The sequence below is a fragment of the Aptenodytes patagonicus genome, chromosome 2 (genome assembly GCF_965638725.1).
Source record: "Aptenodytes patagonicus chromosome 2, bAptPat1.pri.cur, whole genome shotgun sequence".
Taxonomy (NCBI): domain Eukaryota; kingdom Metazoa; phylum Chordata; class Aves; order Sphenisciformes; family Spheniscidae; genus Aptenodytes; species Aptenodytes patagonicus.
Window position 1 is genome coordinate 22,755,693 of NC_134950.1, and position 27,581 is coordinate 22,783,273.

Genomic DNA, 27,581 nt, shown 5'->3' on the forward strand with positions numbered 1-27,581 from the left:
TGTTCCACTGCTTCTCATCACCCTACTTATAGCTTTTCAGATCTGCTCCTCTTCCTGCATCACTCCATAAGGTAAGTGATCCAGAGAGTAAAAGATACATTATGGCCTCTTATCACCAAACAGCCATAATTTTGCCATGATGATCCAGGAATTTTGCCCAACCAGTGCTGGAAGAGACAAGTGAAAGAGTGAGAGCTAGAAATGCATACAGATGTTAGTGTCAGTAGATATGTTAAACAGGATGCTGTATGAAGGTAAGTGCTCAAAATGCTCAATTTCCAGATTAAAATAATAAAAAAGTTAAACTATAAAGTTTATTCTAATTGAGTTCATACATTTCTTTTGTGCGTAAACTCGGGGAGGTAGGGGAATGTCGTTACAGACTGCATCGTAGTGCAAAGGCTTAAAAAAATCCTTTAGTACGGAAGATGTTAAGCAACACATGGTTATTAAGTATCTCATATTTCTGCAAGAGAAGCCTTCAGCCTAGAAGGCCTAGATGAATTCCAGCATACTTTTCTGATCACCTTAGTATCTTCAGTAAAAAGCTAAGACTATTCCACTGGAAGAGAAGCAGAGCATTTCCCAGACAAACAGTAAAAGAACTTCGGGCTACAGGTACCTTGTGAAATGTGAAGCTTTTTTTTTTTTATATAAACTTAAAATAGAAGGATTATAATAAATCTCACCTAAAAAAAATTCTGGGGGTTATATAATTTGTGTCATCTTTCATCCAGATTTTAGAAGTTTTAAATACGCTAAAGAGAAGATTTATTCAACTATGTCATTATTAATATTAGCAACTTCAACAGTCTGAAGTTTTGTCAAGTCATGTAATAATAGTTAAGACAGAACAAAACTATAAGTATGTTTACAGATGTCTGATACTCCTGTTGAATTCCTTTTGGATAAAAGAAAAATAATATATCGTACTGTAATAAGTATAATGCAGTATATTTGTCAGTTGGAATAATCAAGATCTAGTCCATTGCCTTAAGGTCACTTGTTTACTTTATTAGATTTGTTTAAAAAAAATCAACAAACCAGTGTAAGGACAACTGATTTTATAACTCTACATGGAAAAAAGGGTTTTTTTGCCTCTGACAAATCTGAATTGATTTCATCCTTCTTTTGTAGTAATGGTACCAAGGAATAGGACTGGAACTACAGATATCCTCCACCAACTACCAAGTTACCTGCTTACATCAAAAGGTTCAAACTCCACTGCAATACACAGCATTGGGCCAGTAACATCAGATAGGCAAATGGCAATAAAAGATTTGGACTAGATGACCTTTAGAGGTCCCTTCCAACCCAAACTATTCTATGATTACAGAGCCAATTCTTATGACTACCCAAGGCAGACAATGACTTGAGAAATGAGAGCATGTGTATACTTGGAAGAAAAGCCATGCTTCTGGAGCCATACGCTGTCTTACCAATGTCCATCAACTTTTGTACAGTGGATTCATCAATAGCAACATTTTCTTTCATTATGACATACTGTACATGTGAAAACAATTATTTCACTACTGCCACAATATGTTTCTTCCTCTCTGACACAAATGGCATAGATCCTGGTTTGCTGTGCTTACGACGATTCAGTTCCCTAGAAACAAAAAACAGAAAAATGAAGTTCAGTAGTCAGCACAAAGATTTAAAAAATACTAGCTTCCTCCTTAAGCTACTAATGGAGATAGCCTACAATTTAAAAAAAAAAAATTAAGAATTGCTCTGCTTTTATTAATCAAAAGCCACGTACTTCCTCCTTTGAGAAGAAGGATCGTCCCTTTGAAAAATAACTTTAAAACTGGCCAATTTAGAAAAGTTTCAAATCAAGCCTTTTCTTGGGAGCTCAGCTTACTTGGGTTTCATGTCAACAGGATTTGCTGCTCAAGTTTGTAGAGTCTTTCAGCTGAGAAAGAGGACTAAAACCCACCACTTTTTGGTTTTACTGTTAATTTAATGGCTATGGCAAAGTATGCCACCTTCTGCTCCTAGAAATTCCAATATGGCAACGATCCAGGGGACGGAAAACACTCATCCTGGAGTTTGGCATTAAAAAAAAAACACCACACAAAAAACCAAAACAAAACCAAAAAGACCTCCACACCCCCAAAACAGCCCATTCTGTTTCCATTGCAATGTTGCATCATGTTATGCTTAACAGAGCACTGTGGCTCCTTCCAACACGGTATTTGCTCCCATTTCTTCAGTGAACTTTTAGCAAGCAGCCAGTCCTCATTGATACTGGCATTTGTCTACATTTTCCTTATAATCAAAGGTTAATCAATCCAGTAGTTCATGATCACTTCTTCAGATGTTAAAAGTAGCTCATACTTGTTCTTCCCACGCACCGTAGCTCTAACACTCCCATACATTGCTGCTACAGCACTGCAGTGATGCATTTTGTTAAGATCAAGAGAAAACAAAGCCAGAAGAGAAAGACATACTTTCGCCGACGAGCTTCTCTCATGATACGTTGCTCCTTGATTTGGCAAAATATACTTTTAGGCAAGTGACGGTGTTGAGCTATGCGTCTGATCTGTGGGTGATACTGGAACTTCTCCTTCAGCTTCTGATTGTAATTCATAGCTGCCTTCTCTCGTGGTGCAAGCTATGGGGAAAACAACAAGAGACAAACATGTTATAAAAGAACGGGGATTTAACTGTCATGATTTTCTCTACAAAACAAAATTTTAACTTTTAATTCAAATGGATTCCTTCTAGCAAATGGCTGTAACCGCAGAAACTTCAGCATTAGGGTAAGTATTAAAAATCTACAATTTCAACAATATCCCAATGCTCAAACACAAAACATTGTCACAGGTTTCAAAGTTCAGTAAAGTAACTGAATTTACTCCCTGAAAATCAGATTTTAATGTGCGGTAGAGAAAGAAGAGAGAATAGAAATAGCTGACAGTAAAAACCTCTTTGATCAGAGTCTGCCTGCTTTCCTAACCCCTGCTGACGAACAACTTTTGCTGTGAAACAAAGATTTGCAGGCATTTTAATCACTAGCCAGCGCAAGTACAAATGCTGTAAATGAACTGTCTTCATGAACAGCTTTACAGAAGCTCTTTAGGTGGCCTAAATCTTACCCAGTGCCTTGATCCATTAGGAAGCACAGTGCACATATCAGATTTCAAGTATTAGCTTGACTATATGGCAGACAGGGAGTTCCAACTTTCATCACGCAGCTAAAAATATCTTAGTATCACAAACATGTGAATTACAGGTGAGCTAGCATTACCACAAAAGACTAACTTTATCCATGTGTAAAATTATGTCTGAGCCACCATTATAACATTGAAAGTGAGAAAAGCCTTTTCCTAACAGCTAACCTACAGAGGATTTTTTTTTTCCCAACCAGGCATGTTTCCTTTGGTCCTAATGCTTATTTATCAAAAAGAAAAAATCTGTGCGTGCTGTGTTTTTGTTTAAAGCGTGCACTGCTTCATGAGGGATATCAGTTTCTATGTATTTTGGATTTGCTTGGATATCTGGGAATTTCAGCTGTATTTCAGTCTAGTGAGCTTTCAGACTTTGACCAAAGCAGCAAGTGAATCTTTATGAAAAAAAAAAGTCCTCTACTCCCAAGCCACTTAGTGTTTTTTTAATATCAAAAGATTTTCTGTTTATGTTAAGAGGATAATCCTATATCACTCTATAACTCCAGTATTTCCGACATCTAAAAACCTTTCATATTCTCAAACAAGCAGTGGCATAAGTCTTTTGCCCTCCCATATTTACTTCATCCGCTACTACCTGAACCTAAAGTATTAAAAGCAAAACAATCGTTCAGACAACTTCTATTTATTCAGCTTTGCAACTGACTCAGTTTCACTAATTTCTTACTTTCTCAAGAAAAAACAGAACCTGAGTTTCAAACACTAACATAAAAAAAGAAATTAAAAAACCAACAACTTTATTACACACGCAAAAATTTGGAAATTTCACCTGCATTATTATGAAACATGCTTTGTTTCCCTTTGAAATCAGCAATTGGCTATTTCTCCACTCTGGAGGTCACTTTTAGAAGTGACTTCTGTTAGAGTATTTCATAACTTCTGAAAAAATAAATATTATACTCAGATGATTTTGGTCCAAAATACCATTAAAGGTCTGAAAGCAAGTATTAATAAAACATATGGCAAAGGAGTTTCTCCTTTGGGACAATAAAGAAACCAGGTACCAGACGCAGAGTTGCTCATCGCTCAGAAAATTGTTATTGAGGCAGAGACACATAATACTCTTAACCTCTGTTTCTCCACACCCTCTTATTCGTAAAAACAATTCCCTCTGCTTTACTTACATTTATCACAACTTCTCAAATTGCAAGTGAGTAAATTTTACAATCTTAAGCCACTAAAACTACACACACACCCCCCACCCTTTACTGAAATTCCTTCTAGTGAGCCAGCCTGAATAGCTGGTTCACTCTCAATAAATCCCAGGTGTTCCCACTCTGCAGAAAACTGCCAACATAATCCAAATTAAAGAGCTTTTATTTTAATTAAATGCAATGATTTTCCTTTAATTTAAGAGCAGCAAATTGCTGCTGATTTAGTATAACCTTGATGATTCTACAGACAAGAGGTGAATCTGTAAATTAAAGATACATCCAGGATATCTTATTTAAAAAATTAATATAGATTAAGCGGTGGTTATGTTTGAGTCTGATTCCATTTTTATGTGTAATGTGGTATATAGAAAGGCACATAGCTGGTGACTTTCCATCCAACTACTGAATGCCAACACCCCATATACCAGGGTGTGCTAAGTGCACCCTCATCTTCATGATGGTAAAAGAAAATTTTGCAGTAATGAAAAGTTTCTGTCCGTTTATGAGAGACAGTAGCTAGCTAAGAAAGCAGACTGCAATAACGCACCGAATTCCAATCTCTCTCACAAGTCATTTTACAAAGGTCAACATAAACAGCTGAAGAGAACAGCATTACTTCCCATTCTGCTTTGAGCTGGAGAAGATGCTGTAAACTCAGCATGATTTAGCAGGATTAGAGATTTTGTTTATAGGGACTACAACACTCTACAATGTAATGAATTAGGATTTATATGACATCATGAGTGGAAGACATGCTCAAAGATGACGTATGACCCTTTTTTCACACATTCCAAAAGTGAACGTGCAACTTCCTTCCCGTGTGAGGAAAATAGAAATCACATGGCAGAAAGACAGCTGATTTGTGCCATTACCGCAGCAATACTTCACAGCAAATATCTAGAGTGAGAAAGGGGGAAAAAGAACTCCGAAATGCAATGAAGTTGTCAGCAATAGGAAAATGTGTCCTCAAGTAAACTGCCTGTGCCTCTTTTCCTCCCTCCAGATGATAAGAGGCTGGTTATTTTTCCCATCTAAGCAGAAGGAAGGTAAGCATTTTTCCAAAGCCCTGATTGAAGAGCTAAAACCACCTTTAACAAAAAATTCTCCTGTTAAAGAGAGCTGTATTTGTACTGTGCAGTATTTAAAACTTCACACTATTAGACTCCTGTAATTCAGCATGAGAATATGAAATGGCTGTTTATCTATCCTGTCCAGGTTGCCCTTCTAGGTTAGGACAAACAGAGCACAGGTGCAACATTTTTAGAATGCAAAAGTATCCCATAGCTTGTCTTTAATTTTTTTCCATTGCTCTGCTGAAAACACCTTTCTAAATTTATTGCCATAAAGTTTATTATTCATTGTTTCCTTGGACCAAAAACTTATGGCTTCTTTACATCTAAATGGGTGACAAAAAAAAGAAAGGTAACATAGATGTTAAGAGCACAAAATCATAGCTGAAGGGATGAAGTTACATGTGCATTGAATCACAACCCCAAAATCACTACAAAAAGAATGCCATGTCACACAGTATCTGGTATTGCTTGTTATCAGCCCTATCTCACAAAATGGAACTGTGTATTAGAAGCAGACTGAAAGGATATACAATTACTTAGACAGTTCCGATGCGCTCCTGCTAATGCACTTTGCTAGAGCAAAACCAAGACTTGTAACTGCACTTTCTCCTATCTTTTTCAGTCTTTACTCAAAAGCTGTTATTTCTGCATCTTGCAAGAAAGCAGCAAACCTATGCTCCACTACTGTTACACTCACTCCTCACACTAGTTTTAAGCTTACTGAAATACAAATCATTCCCAAGCAGAAAGTTTTCTTCAACTGTGCTCTTTTCTAATTCCTAACTACTGTGGAAATGTAACAGAGCCAAATTTTGCAGCTGTTACTCACAAAAGTAATGTTACTAAGCATTTACCCTCCAAGAACTGCAGGTGTAGATTTTTTAATAATGTGTCAATAGACTGAAGAACAATACAGGTTTCTGAAGTTTTACTGATGGTTCATTGCTTCCACTACAGTTCAAAAGCCCTAATCTATCCCTTTCTTTGTACTAATTAATTTAATTCTACTCTATTACTACTGCTTTTCCAGCCTTTTCACTCAGACGAGGCTCTGCTTTCCTCTTTTCCTCAAAAGCCAAAGTCATTTACCTTTTCAGAAATCCCAAACACCTCTCCAAGAGCACAGGTACAAAAGCCTCAAACGTACTTAAACACGTCATATTTTACGTGCAGTATTTGAACAGTTTGGAGTATCTCAAAAGTCTTGTTTAATTGGGTCTTTTGCTTCTGGATATGCAGAGCTAGATGTTTACTGCTTTAAAAATAACACCTGTTGAGTCCTATTTAATAATTATTTATCATTTAATCAACCTTTATTAAAAAACCTAAACATTGCAAATTATTTTAAAGCAACTTCTGCAGTAGCTCCAACAGAGAGATTTGGGGTTTGTTACCCCTATGTAAAACCCATGCAGACTTAATTGTCAGTGGAGTGGAGACACAGCATGCCCCTGGCTCCTCCAGAGACTTTTATTCTTACTTTAATGTTTCACTGATTTTGAATAATGAGTGCGATGCCAAATACATTAAAAAAACAGAAGAAACATGCATGTCAGAACTGATGACTGCTAGGGTAGCCATGGTTCAGAAAGTACAACTTTCCAACTGGATAAGTGTTCATCAGTCACAACATAAGTACAATATATTCACTATAACTTCCTTGGAACCCACAACGCTAAAACCAAGTAAGACTAAGTACTCACCAAAGAAAAAAAATGTTTGATTACCACTTTTCTTTCTCTTTCAGGATGCTGGTTTCCATCCACCCCCATCCCAAAAATATCCATCTTAAAATACAATGTATTACAAGATGTTAGCATTATATCAGAAATACTGTGACCTTTGGATGAGTCATTCAATCAAATCTTCTCCGCGAAGAAAAATAGCAGACCAAGCAACTAAGCATTTAAGACATTCTGACACTTCCGACAGAATTACTGAATGTTCAGCTTTGAATATTCAAAGTGTTCAAAAAATAGCCAGACTGTGGAAGAACTGGACATTTATAAAATGAGCAAGCATATGTCTATGAAGATAAGAACACCAATCCTCTAAAAAAGAAGGAGCAGGTACTAAACAGTGGAACCTAATAAATAGCCATTAACAGTTGCAATGTCAAGAATCACAGGAACTACCAGGTTGGATCAAACAAGGATTGGCACAGTTGCCTGAATCCAAGCAACATTTCCAAGGTATATCCAAGAACGGGATAAGCCATAAAGATTCCACTCTCAAGTCCTATTAACAACAATTACTCTCTAAACATCTGAAAAACAAAATTTCATAGTGCTCCTAAAAAAATTTTTTTTTTAACAATTATAGCAGCTTCGGACAGTTACTGATTTAATATCCAAATTCTGTGTCTTGCTAAATTCAAGGCTTCAACAGCATCATGCTTGAACACAATTCCACACAAGATATGGGGATGTGAAACACTGTCTCTTCTTATAATTATTTACAAGTTAATTAGCGTCATCCATGTGACATGAGAGCAATTTTTCTACATAATTCACTATGTCCCTTGTAAGTTCTTCCTGTATTTCTAAATAATTTTGCTTTAAGATGTCTTTTGATGTTGCAAGGTGGGTTTTTTTTACGATAGGTTGACAAGTTTTGTATTCTATATGATGGGATGACTTTCATTTCTGATCTTAAAAAAAAAAAAACAAGCCAACAAACAAACAAAAAAACCCCAAAAAACCCACATGCCACTTGACCTGTGTGTTATAGATAGCTATTGACTTAGTTCTCTTGGGAAGAGCTTTGACAGAAATGCTTACAAACCCTTACATGCATGCATACTACAGAATCTGTATTTGTATGGTCCCACAACAGCAGAACTGACTCGTACGTGCAGCCTCCAAAAGGCATGTCAAGCAGCAACACTGTACTTACAAACAGAAAAAACAAAGGACAGGCTATTTTATGTAGGATTCACTGTCAGGTCAAGGAACACAAGACTCAATGTGCAGGCCATATCCAATACTTGATAGCCGTAACTAGCAGTGCCTTTTTTAGGCCCATCCATGGCCGGTTTTCACTGATGTAAATACTACAGAAAACAGCAGAATGTCATCTACCACTCTACATTTTGAATACTTAAACAATAGCTAAGTTGTCCTTTTGGTACGTAATATTTCTACAATGCAGGAGTAGCTGGGTTTGTCTATTACTTCCCAGAGCCAAGTATCCTTACTCTTTCATAAGAAAAGGAGCCAATGCCATCTAGTAGTCAATAGTCAAAAAGAAGTCAACATTCTTTTTACCCACTTGTCCTTCATACAAAGGGCACAGAGTAAAGATGCATGTCAAAAATACCAGACAATTCTGCTATAGAACAACATCTTAGAGAGAGACAGCATGCTCACTAAGCATATAGTGAAAAAAGAGAGAAAATTTCAGTTAATACTGTAAAACCAGGTGAAAAGGGCGTTGCCATGAGCATATGGATACAATAGGAAAACAGGTAATATTTCTGCCCAACACCACACTGTCTAAGCAAATTCAACATAAAAGTTTAATCAAAAAGTAAAGTCTATAATGAACTTTGCAGAGTCCTTGGAATTAGCAAGTATGGGACTGATATTTAAATGTTTGACTGAAGCACTACATGGGAAAATCCCAAGAATCAATTTAGAACAGAAAAAAATAGCATCCTCAACAAAAAAGAAGAGTTATTCCATTAAAGAAATTTAACTGAAATAGTAGTTTATGACCACAAATACTGCACAGGCTACAAAGTTGCGGGTTTTTTTTATCTATAGCTCTATAGCAAAGATGAGAAAAATAATAGGACTTCCAAATACCTATGGTGGGCCCTGGCTAAAGATATACATACTGTTTTAGCTGTGCTACTCCATATCCAGTGCTTCACAGTGCACAACAGTCCATGAATTATCCCATTCCGCATTGTAGCCCTAAGTATTCCTACCACTCCCATTACCTGCCACCTCTCCCAGCTCCACTCCACTTCCCTGCTATGCAGATACTGTAACTTGATGGAGCTTCAGGTAACCACAAGCAGCACTAGACATAACTATGCAACAGATCCATCCCCTTAACTGTACAATATTTTTCCCTGAATTACAGCTTCCCTTTCCTCCCCCCTCAATCTTTCACAAGATCAAGTAGAAATTCCCCCAAGCATTATTTGACAGCTATGCTGATGGGCTCAGAAAAAGCAATGTAAGCACCTCCAAAATACCGTAACAATATAAAGCTACGTAGAGGGATTACTCCCAGCGGACAAAGTGTCAAATTCATTCTCCAAACTCATTCAATACTTTCATACAACTGTGCAGATGAATATATGCAAGTGGTAACTGTAATAGAACATTTTGGCTTTGTCTATACATAAACATTTGAACAACTGTAACTGTAAAAAACCTGTATCTAATTCGACTGATGTCTGTTCCTACTAGGAACACTTCAGCCAAACTGACTTACATTGAATTAAATGGACTTCAAACACCACACTGATTTGCCCACTTGATATCTGAGAGCTATATAGGTTAATGACAATCTTGGTTATGCATCAGTGCAAACAGTCTATTTTACAATGCATATGCTTATCACGGTATGAACTGCACACGAACCAGTTACGTGCCAGTCAATTTTTAAAAGTAGTAACCTTAAGCTTCAGTAGAATGACTTATGTATGGCAAACCAGAATTTATTGCTTTTTCTCTAGTGCAAAGGGATGAATTCCCACCTGTAGCACCCAGGTAAAAAACTCCAATCTAGTTTAGTTAGAACTGATGATTATTGTTAACATTAAACAAGACCAAAAAAAAGTCACCTTGTGTAGCAATAACAAAGCATGTAATTTTATTATTATTATTATTATAGGCCACAGTAAATGCAATGAGCTATACTGCACATGTGAGTTTTCAAATTAAATACAAATGTCAAACTACAATTTTACATTTTCCCTTTAGAAACAAGTTTTTAGAAGTTAATAGGCTAACCAGTTGTAATAACAAAAAAACCCAAACTTCTTGTCTTGTGATAACAAAAAGCAAAATGCAACTCTTACCACTCCCAGTTTTTCAGAAGCATTAGCTTTCCACAGACGAATATTCATCTCATCTGAGCCACACAGAATATATTTGTTATCTGAAGTCCATTTTACAGTGATGACGTGCTGCATTCGTTTTGTATGATATACCTCCCTAAAACAGAGAGAAACATTTTTAAGCAATCTATCATCACTTTTCCCACCAACATTACCTTTCAAATAGCACAAAGCATTCTGTTCAAGGCAAAATTTATTTTTTACTTTTTGTTGTTGTTTTTTTAAAGAAATCTGACTTTTTTTGAACAATGTGCTGATCTTAAATCTATATAGAGAGAAATTCAAATAAAGTGTGATGGTTAGACTGATAAAGGACACCTAGGACAAGATGCTTTTTAAATAAGTGCTTTCATAGAAGTTACAGTAAATAGCTAAAGAATAACTATTTTTGCAAAACATGCCATGGGTATACAATATGATATGCATACTGTTCCTGAAATAATTTTCATTAATATGCTGTTACACCGATCAAGCATTACAGAATGGGACTGCAGAAGAATGAGTGCCAAAGAATCTGACACCACCATTGTGAACAAGAAAGAGAACAGCAAATAAACACCTCCAGCTGTCCATTTATGACATGGCAATGGATTGGCTACTCTTCATCGTGATTTCCCTCCTTTCCCCAAAAATGGACTTCCTCATCATTGTCTAAGGGACTCCTAGGAAAAATCTTAAAAACCTAAAAACTTGAAGAAAAGTCTCCAGTCCTGCAAACAAGAACTCAACAAGAAATATCAGCTAGTAAAAACGGATTCGGAACAGCTGGGTGGCTATTAAAGCATAAACTAGATTTAATTTCTGCCGATCAGACTCCTGCTCAGCAAGTGCTAGCACCTGTTGAAAAATGTTTCTACGTGTTACATTTAAACCAATATTTAAATGAAACTCTTATCTAATTTTCATCAAGTATGTACCAAACAAGCAGAACAATAATATTCATAAAGTTATTTTATTTCTACTATAAAAATATAGGACTAAGTACACTTTTCTGGTAATTTTAACTATTTCTTAGCATTCTAAAGGTGAAGAATAAGTAAGGCCTACTTATTGTCCACTAATACCCACTCCTTTGGTATATCAGTCACGCACTGCAGCTTATTATAGACCATTCTCTTTCTTCTACCCAGTTATTTTTACAAGTAAAATCCAAGTAGTAATGGAAGGGAAATATGGAAACAACACCTATTCAAGAGCCGTGGAAAAACTAGACTGGGATTGAGCTGGAGGGGTTGTGAGAAAAACAAAAGTAATCAATGTATCACACCTTAAATAAGCTTTAATAAGCTTAACCACCTCTTTAACTCACACTCAAGTGATCCTCTACAAGAACAACCACGTGGAAGACTGAGCATGAGTACCTTCAGAAAACATTAACACTCACATCAGCTTTTTACTGATGTTGATGTTTAATAGCGTGTGTGCACATACGCATTTTCTTAAGCATTTCTATGTTTACTTTCATTTTACTGTTTGGATCAATAACAAAGCTTTTCTTCACCCACCTTCGGGTAACTAAGTACTTTTCCTTTTCTCATTCTGAATTTTCAGCCTTTGCCTCTCCTGGTGCTGTCATCACAAGCTATTAAATATCATTCTCAGGGAAAGGAAAAACACAAAACATGGCCAAATAACCCGGATCTGTCATTTAAGAAAATCTGCACAGACATCCGGTTCTGTTTACCAAGAATTTACTAAATTTAATCAACTTCGCAATAAATCTTACTTCTTATGGCTAATCAATTTCCTAATTTAAATTTTCATTTTAAAATAAAATAGAAAGCAGTGGGAAGTTAGGAGTTTTTCAAATTGGCGGGAAAGCAAAAGTCAAAACTGGAATACCATCAGAATCCTTGTCTACAGATACTCTTGACTGCCCTCTCAGTTTTCCAAGTGGAATCAGATCTTCCATTTGGAGACTTTCCTCCATTCCATGGGATTAATTTCAACTGTGCAATTCTGAAAAAGCCCAGTTTCTAAAGAATTCTGAGTGTCCCAGAATGCCCTAGTCAGCTTATATGAAGCTAAGTTCTTAATCTGTAAGGCTTTTCCTCACTAGATTTATGGCCACCACACAGAAGGGGAAAAAAAAGGGGGGACAAAGAGGAAAATTCCTTCCACAGGCCTTGGCAACAATCTGCTATAATGTGGAATAAAGCCTTTTACTGTTGCATTATGGGGTCTGCAAACTTCCCCTCAATGTGCTTTAATTTTGCATATCACCACTTTTGTGAACATGACTATTCCATAGAAAGGAGAATCTGTAGAACACAGGAGCTGCTAACCATATTGTTTAATAATACAAGAATTAAAAAAACCAAAACAAACCCACAAAGGAACTGCAATACCTAATTACATTTAAAATATTATTGCAAGACAGGAAGAAAATTAAAACTACCTGTAGATTAGATATAAAGGCAAATGTAAACAGCCCCTCTCAATCTTTAATGCAGTATAGGAGCATACAAACAGTTACGTTGAATAATGTATACATAACTGCATTAATCAATAATAAAAATATACTCCTCCCCCAATCAATATTTCAACGTTTCCACCCCCCAAACCACCTAGAATTTGACCTAGTAGCAAGTTTTGGGGGGGCAGAGGTTGGAGAGAGGAAGGCAACTAGAAGTAAAATAAAGTTAAGAATAAAGAAAAAAAGAGGAAGAACTGACAACAGAGAATAATGAAGGTAGGTTTATGAAGAACAAGTGATACCAGACAGATCTGATAACTTGCTTCAATTTTCAAACTGAAAAAAAAAAAAAGAATAATGGAGACACAGTAGATCCAATCTGAACTTCAGCAAAATATTTAATACACTGCCTCATGAAATCTTACATGAAAAACTAATTCAAAGTGAATTGTATTCAAAGCATCGTCACATGAATCAAAACCTGGTTAACAACATATGAACAAATGGTAATAAGCGTACCAAAACAGATCACAAAAGTGTCCCAAACTGATCCTAAGGAATTCATACAACAATGCTTTTCACGTAATGTCTTTAGCAATCATCCATGCAGGATGAAGACAGTCCCTAGAAAACCAAATGCTACAATGTTGTAAGGCACTGCAAACTTAAGTGGCGAGAGATACAGTACAAAGTGACCTAAAAACATTAAAGATACATATAGAGGGAAATAAGATGGGATTCATCTTGGTGAGTACACCCGAGAACAGCAATCCACTGTAATTTTAATACAAAACTGCGTAAGTACTGCTATCTGTTAAGTAGTTCTACTCTAATACATACTCCAGAATATGTCAACTACACGACCTGTCAATCTCAAATTATATACAGAGTAAGATTTCAATATTCACAGGAAGTGAATGCCCCAATGAATATGTTAATGAATGCAGAATTTTGAGGACTAGGGAGGGAGGTCACTGGAATGAATGACAGCAAGAGAGAAAGGTGTAAAATCACTCACCTGCTGTGACCTTTGTCTACAGGAAAAATGCGGACTGACTTATCAAAGCTGGCAGAGACAAATTCTTTCCCAGTGGGTGAATAATCCACATCAAGAACAGCAGACACGTGATCCATATGCACCGTCACAGGTGATTCAAGAAAGCGCATATCAAAAGTATATAAGCTTTAAAACAAATACACCAACAGCTTAATATCTTAACAACTCTTAAGCAAATAGTACATTTTTGCTGAACAGCTACTTTAATCATACATAAACCACACTCAAGGTTAGATCCATATTGCAGAGGTAGCTCTTTAAAACTGCTCATAACACATGAAAAGAAAGAATGATGCATTGTTTAGGGCTTTAAAAAAGTTTATTAACCAGAGGCTTTAGTTACTGGATCAGACCTAGGTTTCTTGCTCAGAACAGATAGTCTCCACTATTCCCTTCATCATCTGTTGATGGGTCACTGACCAAACCTATTTCTCCAACCACCACACTGTACTCCTTTACTCCATCTTCAGATCCAAGTAAATAACCTGAACTTGGACAAGCATCTCTGAATCATTACGGCAAGCCTATCAACTCTGCAATGTTTCCAGATATTCCCATATTGGGAACTCCTAGTAATTCAGAGTATACTGAGACACTTCCATTTGGTTGGCACCCTTTCCAACTGCCTAACTGTCTTTAGGCCAATGTAGGAGTCTAAGGAAAGCTTGGTCCTTCAATACATGGAGATACTAGTTCAGCAGAGCACACTATCTGTAGAAAAGCATTAAAAATAAACACACAGCTGCTGGACCACAGCTGGTTTGCCTTTAAGCACTTGAAAGCTCAGGTGAGGTCTACCTGTACTCCCTTTGAATCAACAAGCCCATTGATACATAGCAAGGCATAACAACTGAGTAGATCATTAATTTGCCTAGTGCCAATAAGAAAGGTGCTTTACAGACAAAGCATTTATGAAACCTGCTTAAGATACACTATTTAGTAGAACTACTATATTAAGAATTTGTAATTTAACAGGTTTCTCACTGTCCTTGCTGCAGATGAATGCATAACTGGAATTAAGTCAATGTCTCTTATTCAATAGTTTACTGGCAACTATTGCTTTTTCCTTCAAATTCCCCATGAAAAAGTATGCTAGCGTCATATTTAAAACCGCTACTCCATATAATCAGCTAACACTTGCGTGTGTGTTGTTGATATATGCATTTGCCATTGCGCTTATACTAATTGCTTTAGTTTGCAAGAGGACAGTCGCCCCTGACAGTAACAGCTACCATTTTTAGTTTAGCAAGGGGGGGGGGAAGGGGAAAGACGTATAAACAAACAGATTAGGTAGCCTGGTAGCCTCACCATACCATAACCAAAATAGGTGAAAAGCAGTACATTAGATACAAACACCCACTTTCAAGGTCTGGGCCAGACTCCATTTCCTTGGAAAAACAGCCATAAGTGATAAAATTCCTATGTTCTAGAAGAAAACAGTGATCTATTGTTAGATCACTGATTTCCTGGAAAAAAGGATATGGAGCACATTTTGCGGTGGCCTGGTTTTGAAGAGACAGCTTTTTCAATATCAGATTAGCTGTTCACATGAATAGTATTGTTCAAAAGTAAAACTGCTCTGAGACATTGAAAAGATAAGTATTGCAGTCTCTGGAACTGTTTCACAAAAGATTTTTTTTTTTTAAGAAATGGTCTCATCAAAATAGCTGATCAGTACAATATATCAAGCTTCACAAGAGCTGGCAAGAAAATAAACACTTATATTGCCTCAGACTGGACCAATAGTACTTATTTTCCAGGTCCTGTTGCAAGTTACACTTGCATTGGTTCAGCTGCATTTTTTCTAAGTTACACTGCTTTTTTTCCCCCCGGGTACTGAAATACAGAGACAGAGGCAGTCTACTATCAATTCTTTTTTTTTTTTTTTTTAATCAGTGAGCCTATAATTCTCTAGGTTATTACTTAAGTGATTCAAATTTAGAGTTTTAGTAGTTTTTCAAAAATTTATTTTAGCATGATGATAAACCACCAAGATACAGATTAAAAACATAACATGATCAGGATTATCAAAAAGCAAGGTCATACTTACTTGTAATCTTCATTTGCTGCAGTAAAAACGAAAGCTTCCATGGGGTTCCAACACAGCGTATTTGTCCTCATGTTCAAGATAACCTGAAAGATATTTACACATTGCTACCTTGTTATAGGCAGTAAAATACTCGCTATAGTTCAAAGATTCCTGTACCACTGGAGACAAGCACTTTCTAGATGCAGAATTATGGCAGAGGAATAGAGACATGACAATGTTTCCTTAGCAGTGTTAGAATTGGAACGCAAGAACTTCCTGTCCCTCATCATATGCTCACTGCTTTGTGCTACACAGCAATTAAATTTTCCTCTGTAAGTCACCTTAGAAGCAAATTCTTCTGAGTGGTCATATAACATGTAAACATGTTGGTGATCAACATGTAAACCTGGAATTCCTGAAAAATTTCACTTCATCATATTTACAGGAACCTTTAGTTAAGTAATCTATAAACACACCTAATTAAATGGTTATTTCAAGAGATATAGTCATTAATTGACGCTGTGAACCAGCATTTGCAAAGCTATTATAACATTTTGGTGTTCTCCCAGTTATTACTATCCCTTCATTACTTTATCTCTGAAATTGCAGTTCATGAATTCTCCAGGACAGTTGCCATTTCCTATTGAAGTGCCAAGCAATGTATGTAGAACTTACTGTGTTGTAATCTACTCACCACTATCACTGTACTAGTAGCGAATCATTTGCTACACATTCATAAGATCTGCTTGCTGCTAGTAAGCATATGGCTACGAAGAGGCCAGTTTGCCTTGAAGTGGGAGGAAGGCAGCTGATGACAGCTTAATAAGACCCTTCTACTTTGCTAACAGTGGACTAGGCAAGAGGCATTAAGAAGCTGTATGTCGAATGCCCCCACCTTGGAGGCAGCTGTGGCAGTAACAGCTGGGCCCCTGTGGGAGAAGGGGAGGCAGGGAGGAGGTCATCTGACACCCCGTACAACACAACAGCTTTGGCTTCTGCCGAGTCTTGGAGGAGCTTTCAACCATTGTATTTAAAAATAAAACCCATACAGCACGCCTGACACAAAGTAGATGTATAATTACAGAGCAACTTACTAACAAACTGAACAGGATTTTCCACAATGCTCCAGGCCAGCCGTAACCCTACTTGAAAATCCTGAAATTTGGGTGTTTAACACTACGGTACTCCAAACTCATTTTTGTTCTCAGCTTACTATGCCAAAAACATCATAAATTTACATACATGTAACAAAATATAGTTGTACAATTATAACTTTTACAATAATGAACACAATCTTAAAGCAAGTTAATAGTGATGACATCCACTGAACCGCCACCCCCGCCCCCCCAAAAAGGTTGTGATTTTATGAGTGTGTGCATATTCTCATGATTTGCATTCTCCGTAAGTCCTCACTTCCTAGGTGACATTATCCTGTTCAATATGAAGTCTGTGCTGCAAAATACTTCTCATTTTCAGAAACTACATGCATCCCGAACTGGATGTAATCATCAGATGTCTGAAGTGATCTCTACTTTAAAAAGCGACTTTACTGAAAGAATAGGCCACTGAAAGGCCCTATGTTTACAGTAATGTGACAACTAGGATTTGTTCAGATTTCAGTATTGTTCTTCTAGTTATAAACCTTGCATATATCTGGGAAGCTAATAATCAAGGGGGGTTCTTTGTTCTTCCCTGTCCAAGTTTTTCAGCCGCTGCAAAATGAGTACGCAATTAAATGTTAACACATTGTATGTATAATAAATATTTTAAATCATGCCACAAAATAATTCTAATATTGCTGAAAAATTCAGCCCTTTTTCAAAAGGGGTGAGGTTTGGTCGAAGTCCATGCTCCGCATCTTGCTTCACTATTTTTTCACCCAAATTTACAAGCATTCCATTTATTTCAGCAGTGGCATTTGGAATTAAAATAGTGCCTAAGAAAAGGATTCTCTGTACAGTTCTAGCATTATATTCAGTAACAACTATGTAAGGCAACCTGGGCTGGAAGTGATTTAAGTTGCTGTAAATACGTTAATAATGGCATTTCAGAACTATCTAAACCTGTAGCAGAGCCATCTTCTGACGCTATTTTTTAATCAATTGTAGATACACTTAGTCACTTCATAAGAAAAAGTCCTTTTTAACACAAGTCAAAGGTGTGAAGTCCCTGAAGACTTGGCTATCTTGGTTTATTTATTTCAACTGTGAGCACTTGCTTACGAAGAATGTCAGCCCAGAGATTTTGAGATTACTTTAACATAAAACTGGATCACCCAAATAATTACTCTGTCCTCCTTTAGTACCTACAAGGTATTTGGTTGAGGCGAACAGCTAAAAATGTTACAAGCAATGGACAACACAGCTCCTGTCAGCTGTTTAAATGCTAAAGTCTATCTTTAACACCCTAAGCTTTCCTGTGATTCCACAGGTTGCACAAGAATGACTTTTAAAGTGTACCAACTTCTGTTAAAACATCTTCCTCTTGTCATGCAACAGGAGTGCTCCCCTTCATCTTTTCCCAGCTTTTTTAGACTAGTTCTTATTTTGCACTTAGGCAGCATCTCACCATCTTACCCATCCCTCTTTGAAACTTAAGACTTCAAAACTCACGGACAGGACAAACGGGCAAGAGAGCTACTGCTTCATGATGTGGAAAGCTGTACTCCTATTTCTGTTAAGGAAGGGACTCCCACTGAGTTCCAAACTCAGGGCAGTGTGTGAGCTGCTTTGCTGATGAAACACCAGGAACACAGCACTGCTAGAAGCCAGTGCCCATACATAGGTAAGGTACCTCTAATAAGCAGCACACTTCTCTTGGGAGTTACAGAGCTCTTAGGTCTCAGTGCAGAAACGGACATTCAACCTGCCTCTCCACAGGAGAATCATCTCTATCCCAGCAGGAAACCTGGTATTGTATCCACGGATGCAAGGAAGTATTCATCAGTGTTTTACTCCTATAGCAGGAAATGCACCTAAGCATGCTGCTTACTACATGAGATACATATATATATATGTGCACCCATGTGTATATATGCACATGTATGTATACTTTTATATATTTAGCATATATACATATGTAAAATTCTGTTAGATTCCAACTTAGTTCACAAAGGCTCAGACTACATCCTTTTAACTTGTAACTGCAGATCTACAGCACTGGCTGTGTTCATTTCGACATTCAAGTCTCCAACTGGCATCACTGACAATTTTTTATAAGCACTGTCACAGCGGCCCAAATGAAACTTCATTAAAAATTGTTGGGGCACAGGGAGAGAAAGAAATGCTGTTATGCCAACAACACTCCTATTTTATAACTAAGTTAAGTACCATTATAGTATTCTAATGTGTATCAGACCAGTGTCATTGCAGACAGTACATAATATACTGAGTGTATATTCACAAGCCGGAATATTGTATTTCAAGAAGAAATTATTAAGATAGTTCTGGGGCTCAAAACTACTGAACCTAATCGAGGTTAATATGTGTGTATGAATTACCGGCTTCTTGTTTTAAATAAACACATACATTCTCTTAAAGATAAATATGAATCTTCATGTCATTGATAAATTCCACATATAAATACAATTTTGATTCCACTGCAAAGGATTTCCAAATGTTTATACTAGGTGCATAGGGGAGGGTTTATCTCCATGCAAAAGAAAAACACCTTTTCAAATACAGAGCAAGGCTCTCCAATGGTGGAAAGGAAATGCCTTAGAAGTTACCTTGTTTCCTTCTGGCAAGGAGGAGGAAAAAAAAAATTTAAAAAAAAAAATCACACATACACAGACAGAATGCAATATAGGAACATAAAGTTCTTATTGTGAAATTGCTGTCAGGTCAGGCACTTTTTCAAGAATTACAACAGAGTGAGCATGACAGCCCGTTTGAATGCAGAAAAGGGCCCTTCTAACTCTGCATGGTTTAAAGCCCAACGTTAATTCAAACTCAGTTAAATGACTCAAAATTAGACCATGAAAACTCAAGTGAACTCACAGTTCAGAGCTTCCCTTTCGCTATCGTCATCAACAGTTACAGACTATTCACATATTCAGTATGATTATTAGTGCCATAAGCTTCTGTTAAAAAGAAAAAGATTACCTTCTTTAGTGGAGTTGATTTTCTCATATCGTACAGCACAATATTTCTGTCGGAAGCACAGCTTCCCAAAAGGTATGTCTAAAAGAAAAAAAAGAAAACCAGTGCGTATGGTCTTCTAAACAATTCTAGAGTATGGTTAGCAGCTTACATTAGATACCTAAGCTATTTCACAAAGCTGGTAGTCAAATAGTTCCTTTTTCAATCAAGGAAATACATTCATCGTTCTTTCTGTGCAGCTAATTATTCAGCACAAACATTTTAAATAGCTTCCCCTGTAAGATTCAGAATCCACCCAGTCCTCCCTGCTTCAAAAGTAACAAGCAATTCCTCATAAACACTTCATCTACGAACACAGCCCAGCCAAGAGGTATATAGGAACTGCTGTAGAAGATCAAATGCAACTGTTTTGCCATGGAGAAGGGTAGAAGTCTTGGTCACAGGGAGTACAGTACTAGAACAGATGAGAGCTCCACAGCCACGTAACTGCTACTTTGTATGACTGAGGTACGGGGTATGTATTGTTGTTGGCAGAACGGAGACCACCCTACTTTTCTTTCTCCTCTCCCCCACTAACAGAGACAAAAGATAAAAAGACAAAAATATATGGTACTACATTCCAAAGCAATACAGCCATAAAAACATACGCGTAAACGCCTCCCTAAATATTATGTTAAAACACGTATCAAAATCTAAATTTGGAAAGAGCCGTTAAAGATGGTGTTAGAGTTTAGCTCTTACATAGATCAAGAAAAATGTAGATTTCCAACTTACAACAGAAACATTACCTCAATGGGATTAAATTTTACACTGCTTATGCTATCAAAACCCCATGTCAGAGAACACATAGGACTTGTCCTTTGCTCATCCCAAATGTCCACTTGATGGCCACAGGTGGCAAAAACAGCTTCCTTCCAGTGATGATCAATTCCTGTATACACTGTCTTTAAAAGAAAAAACAAAAACAACAAAAACAACAGAAAACAATTTACAAAAACAATTGTATACATAAATATGCAAGTATGTTCTGTTACAAAAAAGATAAACAAATCACTGCATATTGAGTCTGCCATGTTTTTATTCATTTGTATTACTGAAAACCAAGTCACCGCTGCTACCAGAAACTAAGTCTTATCAGATGTACCCTTACACAACAGACTAGCTTTCTGTATACTCACTTAATGTGCATGCATGCATTTCTTGTTAATATACAATGGAGTCAGCATTAGAAGCCCATTTACAAAGTCCCGGTTGACTTCAAAGCAAATGGAAATTTTAAGTGTACAACTACAAATTTTCAATGGGGACCTGAACAGATTCCATAGAAATTACAATAATTAAAGAGTTTCAAACTATTTACAAAAAGCATTTAATGTTGTTCTTAAAATAAGCTTATCATAAATCGAAAGCGCTGAAGTATGTATTTTTAGCCCGCTTTTGTCAAAAAGAAAGACGTAAAGTTAAAATTTTGTATTGAATGCCTGCGAGGTATTGGCATGAAAAGAAAGTTACTTAATTCAGACTAAGCACTGACAACACACATCTGAAAAGAAAAGGACTACTGAAAAATCCGACCAGTTTGCAGGAAAGGAATGATTAGTAGAGACAGATCTAAGCAGTCTCTGATGGCATTTGAGGTATTCCTTTCTGGTTACATGTAAAACAAATGTAATAAAAACTTGAAGATACTTTAAAAGTGCCATTATAAAATTTGATGCCATCACCTTACAACCCATTATAACAGGCAATATCAAACTATTTCTCCCTCCTCCAAAAGCTAGATAAGAATTGGTTCAAACTTAATTCAAAAGAAGAGATGTGGGAAAATCTAAACTTAGATTTACTACCTTTCCAAGAATTGTATGAATAGGTTCTTCTTCTTCTCCATATTCCGGGCTCTCCATTTTCCACTGCTTCACAGTTTTGTCATCACCAACCTGGGAATATTGGAGAAAGCATGTACAGTTCTACGTAAATATATTCTGTTTATTTTACTAGATGTGCTTTGCAATTAAGTACAGGCAGCCTTTCAAAAGAGAGTGATCTATGACATACACAGAAGTAGTGCTCTCTCCTGCCTATTCACTGTTCCCCTTTATACCTCCAAGCTGAAGATTAGTTCTCCTTGTCATAGTATTTCGCTAGAAACTGAGAAGGTACATGTACATCGTCTGGCTGGAATGGAGTTAACGTTCTTTATAGCAGCCCATATGGCACTGTGGTTTGGATCTGTGGCTAAAACAGTGCTGATAAGGCACCAATGTCTTGGCTACTGCTGAACAGTGCTTGCACAGTGTCAAGCAAGGCATTTCCCCACACACACACACTCTGTCAGTCATCATCCCTGCCTCCCCCATCAGCAAACAGGCTAGGTGTGGGCAATAGACTGGGAGGGGACACAGGTGTGACAGATGACCGGAATTGGCCAAAGGAGTATTCCATACCATATAACATCATGCTCAGCAATAAAAACTGGGGTAGTGGAAGAAGAAAGGGGAGGCGGGGGCTGGCTTCCAAAGTGGCTGGTGCTCAGAGACTGTCTGGGGATCTGTGTGCTTTCAAAAGGAGGTGACTGATTTCCTGTTTGTCACTGTTTCCCCACCACCACCACCTTTCCTTCACCTATTCAACTGTCTTTACCTCGATCCACGAATCTTTTCCAGTTTTCAAAAGAGATACTTCCAGGGTCGAACAGGAAAAAGCTGAGCTGGAATGACGACTACTTTTTAGACTACATTTTGTGATTCTTAATCAAATGGTACCTTAAACTGCAAAGTATCTTCTGGAAGTAATTTTGATGAGTATGTAAACAGCTAAAAGGCACTTTCCACCTCAGTTGCTCCAGTTGCCTGTTCCTAACACCATGCACTATGCCAGCACAAGCTTTTTCATGGCTGTGCAGTGACCTGGATCAGGCAAACCGTCCAAAGAAATGTTAGCTATACAAGTTTAACTTCCTCTCCTGACAGCACTACTACTGTTTCTTCTCCTCCTCTCTCAATTTTCAGGCAGAGGGACTGTCAAAAGGGGATTCTAATTTGGAGTCACTTAGAATTTTTTGCTATGACTTCTCCTACATCCTAACTACTGTCCTCATGACCTGGTATGTACTTCAGAAAAGATAAATATATATTGTAGTGAAAATAGCTCTTCTATACCCAGCTCAAAAGAAGCAAAGCCTCAGGACACTCTAGTCTTCAAAACCAATTCTTTTTATTGTGTCATCTTAGAATTGTTGTAATGCAAACAGGAAGACATACTATTTCCAGACAGTTTACACACAACTGAATCAGTTGTGGTTGATATAAGTTAATAAAGCTTAGATGGTTCCATGTTGATTAATCAGCTTATCTTTAATCATAGTATATGCAAATGGTTACTTTTTAAAGTGTTTGTACATCTTTCAATGAACATAGTCTATCTACTACTTTAATGAAAACTAGTTTACTCAAGTTTTAATTACATGACCATCCGTTAGCAATTTTCTGGTATTTATCCCTTCCATAATCTTGAATAACATCCATATCACAGCATCAAAAAAAATTTCAGCAGAAATAGAATTGTCAGGTTCACTGACAAATTTAATAAACATATTCATACAATATTTAAGTATTATATAGCAGAGAGTAAGTTGCTCACTGGAAAACAGATGGTGAGCAGGCACTCTGTACTGCTACACTGTACTAAGGAGACACTTTATACTCACAGTAAAGAATGATGTACCACAGAAACGAGCACACATGCCTCGAACAAAGCCTTCATGGGCTTGTATAGTACGAATACACTGTCGTTTGGTCAAGTTCCAAATTTTAACCTATTAAAAACAGAAAAGTATTCTGTTATTTCAGTTTTCTACAGCCCACAACTGCAGTTCATAATTCAAGTACAAGAGATCACACATGTTGTAATGAAATGGCATAGCTGGCTTGAACACTGGCCAGATTTTATAATATTAAAACTACTTAATTATTCCCTTCTTGGAAAAAAAAAAAAAAATTAAAAGTGCGGCTCTTTCCCACTTACCCTTTCCCCCCACCCAAGCGGTATACTTAGCGTATTTTTGCATCCCCCTATTTTTGAACTAGAATTCTTGCTAAAAGATAGCAACAGTGATAATTTTAGAACAAATACCCCTCTAAAGAAAAAAGTACAAGGAAATAGCCTTTGGAACCAACAGAATGTTTTCAGTCCAGTTGCTGTACTACATTTTATATAGATGTCCACCTCTCACAGAGGTTTCAGTTTCAAAGCATTTGGGCCCATTTAAAAAAGAAAGAAATGGAGGTCAGTTTTTATAATTGTATGTATTTATAGTACCCAGTACTTTACCTGCTCTATCAGTGGATAAGAAATCTGGCCAACATTTCATATAAATTTATTCCCCTCCTCTCTGAGAAGGTTAGTCTCCCTTACACTACTGCATGACATATGCACGTTCTATAAAAAGCAGAAAGCAACCAGCTACCCAGAAGATACCTTTAAAATATACAAGTACTATCAAACGAACAATGTAAGGGTGAAAGAGGACTGAGAAGACAGGAAAGACAGGCAATTTTTTTTTGGAAGTGACTCCATTTAAAGTGCCCTTGCTTCCTATTTGTACTATTTATGTAAAATAATCAAACAGAGAGTTATCATTTTTTAGGCAATATGATAAATTATTGTTCTAAAAAGTTATTAGTTGCGTGCCCCTTCCCCCTAGCTCATCTGACTTCATGTAATCTTCTTAATCTGCAGCAGTTTAACTTCTTCAAGGGGAAGAGGGGGGTCACATGGGCAGCAAAAAGCAATCACTATGGACTGTAAATATCAATATTCACTGCTCCATCCTGAGGAACTGAAATGTCACACCCTGTGCTCACAGCTGAACAGCTGAAAGCTGCTGCCTGTGCATGCTGGGAAATTACAACCTGCAGTTTGAGAAACACTGCCCCAAACTAGGTAAGTTGCACCTTCTGAGAGAAGATAGGGTATCATGCTGAACAAAGACACTAAAGAAACATAAGCAGGTGGCATTTAAAAAAAAACAAAACCCACCACAAAAAGAGAAAGAAGAAAGAAAAGAAGGAAGAAAGGTACCTTGTTTGTTGTGGTTTGTAACTGCAGCTTACCTCTCCATCACAAGCTCCAGACAGCACCGTAGACAAACTCTTTGGATGTTTGGCCATGCAATTAACTCCATCTCTGTGGCCATCAAGTGAGCTAAGAAAGGGTTTTGCAAACACACGTTCTAGCTTTGTTGCATTCAGAGCTCTTGTGTACTCTCGTGGAACCTCAAATGGATGCAACGCAGGGTCATAGTTTCTTGGAACTGCAGTAGGAGTAATGCACACATTAGAAACCCATGGTACATAGTGTAATTCAAGGTAAACTGAATTCAGAAGCTCTTCTCTTTGATTTTCCTGCCATGGGAGAATTTTCTGCAACGCTAAGATTTTTGCTGTTCCTACCGTTTTGAAATTGGTCCATGGGATCATTAGTATGCTCACTTAACAAGCTTGAAGTTAATGAAGTCTGAAATAACTCTGAAATTATCTGATGTCCTTTTCAAGGGGAGATATGAACGTACACAACAAACTGGAAGTTGCAGATGTCTTGCAACTATTATTTAAAAAAAAAAAACAAACCAACAACCACAAAGCAAAAACAAACAACCCCACAATACCAACCTCCTACCACTAAACTCTAACATACACAGAAAGGACACAGATACATGGACACACACAGGGAGAGGCAACCTAGCTCTCTTCATGTTTAGCCAGCTGCAAGCTAGCCCTGGCTCAGAAATGAGACTCATTAGTTTCATTAGCTTGGTCCTCTGCTAACACTATCTGGTTTCCCAGACGGGAGTGTTTACATCCAACAAGCTTCAAGCAAGGGTCTCTGAATCCGCCTGCATAGATATACCTTACAATAAATTGAGAAAGACAGTGGATATTGACATTGTGCTTCTGGGTTTTTTGTCTCTTTCATTCCATTTCATGCAAAAAACTTGAAAAGTCAGTAGAGCAACTGACACAGATCACTCATTAAGAATTGAAATTTAGTTCAGTCTGCTGGTTTCTGAAGACTATTTGATGCATACCAAAACCTCCAAAATCTCTGATGAAATGGAGTTGGGTATCACTCTGTAATATGACAGAGAATTTGATTTAACAGCTTACACACAAATCCCACTTAGAAAATTAAGATTTATTCAGCTACTGTCCCAGTGGGTAACTTCAATAATATTTTTCCATGTTATAAGTATAAAACCACAATTAAATAACTAGAAAAGTGTTAATTACGATGCAACTTTGCACAACAGCCACCTACCTCTAACTCAATCAAATAATGAAGCATACGCAATTTAAAATAACACAGGTCTATTGTCCTCCTCAAAACAGTTTGATTCAGTGCATCCAAGATGCCCAGAGTTTTATTCCTGCTCTTTCTGACAAGGGGTGGCCATTTTATTTCTGACACTAGGCAAAAACTAAACGTCATTTCTATCATGTTACAGAGGTCAAACTGCACAACTGTTTAAGATCAGTTCTACGGAGGATGAGCAGAAGAGAGCATGGCAAGTCATCATCTCATCTACCAGGCTACAGCTGCTGCATCTAAAAAACGTGTAAAATCTGCACGACTTTTGCCCGTTTTAATAAGGGATATGCAAGAAGCAGGATGAGATGTACCAGGAAAGAAACAGTAGTAAGTGCAAAAGATCACCAAGAGTGCCCTTGGTAATACTAAGAGTAATCTCGGAGTACCAGAACAGTGGCTAACCCCCCCCCCAGCTCTGCACTCCAGCTCTAAGGGCGTTTCCAGACCACGCTCTGGCACCCCAAGACCCAGATTTCGGCAGCCGCCAGGCCCGGTGGCAGGGCAGCGAGCGTGTGTCTCCGCGGACGGCTACCGCACGCACACCGCCGCCCGGGACAGACACCCCGCGGGTCCTGCCGGCGGGCGCCGCGGGGCAGAAGCCGGCGGGGAAGGCCCGTGCCCCCGCCGAGCGCCCCAAGGCCCGGCCGACGCCTCACGGCAGGTCACGGCCCCGCGGCGCCGGGAGCGGGGCGGGCCGCGCGGGCGCCTGCGCACGGCGACCGCTACCGCCTCCCCCGCCGACCGGCCGGGCCCGGCGGCGGGAAGGAAGGAAGACCACAGCCCGCCGGGGGCTAGGCGGCTCGCAGCTGGCTGGCACCCTCCCCCGGGGGAAGCTCAGCAGCGGGGCAGGGCCGGCGGACGCCCGAGCGCCTTCCTTCCCTCCCTCCCTCCCTCCCTCCGCCGCCGCTGCCCTCGGCCCTCCCGGGCGGGCGGCAGGCGGGCCGAGCCGAGCCGAGCCGGGCCGGGCCGGGCCCCGCTCCGGGCGCCCCGCTCACCGCGCTGCAGGTCCAGCTTCGTCTCGCGGACGTAGTCGTCGGGGTTGCGGCTCAGCACCTTGACCCGCATCCTCGCCTCCGCGCACGCGGCCGCTTCCGCGCCGCCGGGAAGGGCGCCCCGGCCCG

General features: G+C 38.3%; 1 protein-coding gene across 1 annotated transcript; it reads right to left on the reverse strand.

The window, feature by feature from the left end:
- Window positions 1-993: 993 nt before the first annotated feature.
- Window positions 994-27,580, reverse strand: DCAF13 (DDB1 and CUL4 associated factor 13). Its single transcript, XM_076329255.1, has 11 exons — window positions 27,456-27,580; window positions 25,206-25,405; window positions 23,801-23,908; window positions 21,942-22,031; window positions 20,883-21,038; window positions 20,098-20,175; window positions 16,016-16,098; window positions 13,927-14,091; window positions 10,454-10,589; window positions 2,454-2,617; window positions 994-1,609 (listed from the first exon to the last, which is right to left on the reverse strand). The coding sequence occupies exons 1-11, from the start codon at window positions 27,523-27,525 to the stop codon at window positions 1,522-1,524; spliced, it is 1,338 nt and encodes a 445-aa protein (XP_076185370.1). The 5' UTR covers window positions 27,526-27,580; the 3' UTR covers window positions 994-1,521.
- Window position 27,581: the final 1 nt, after the last annotated feature.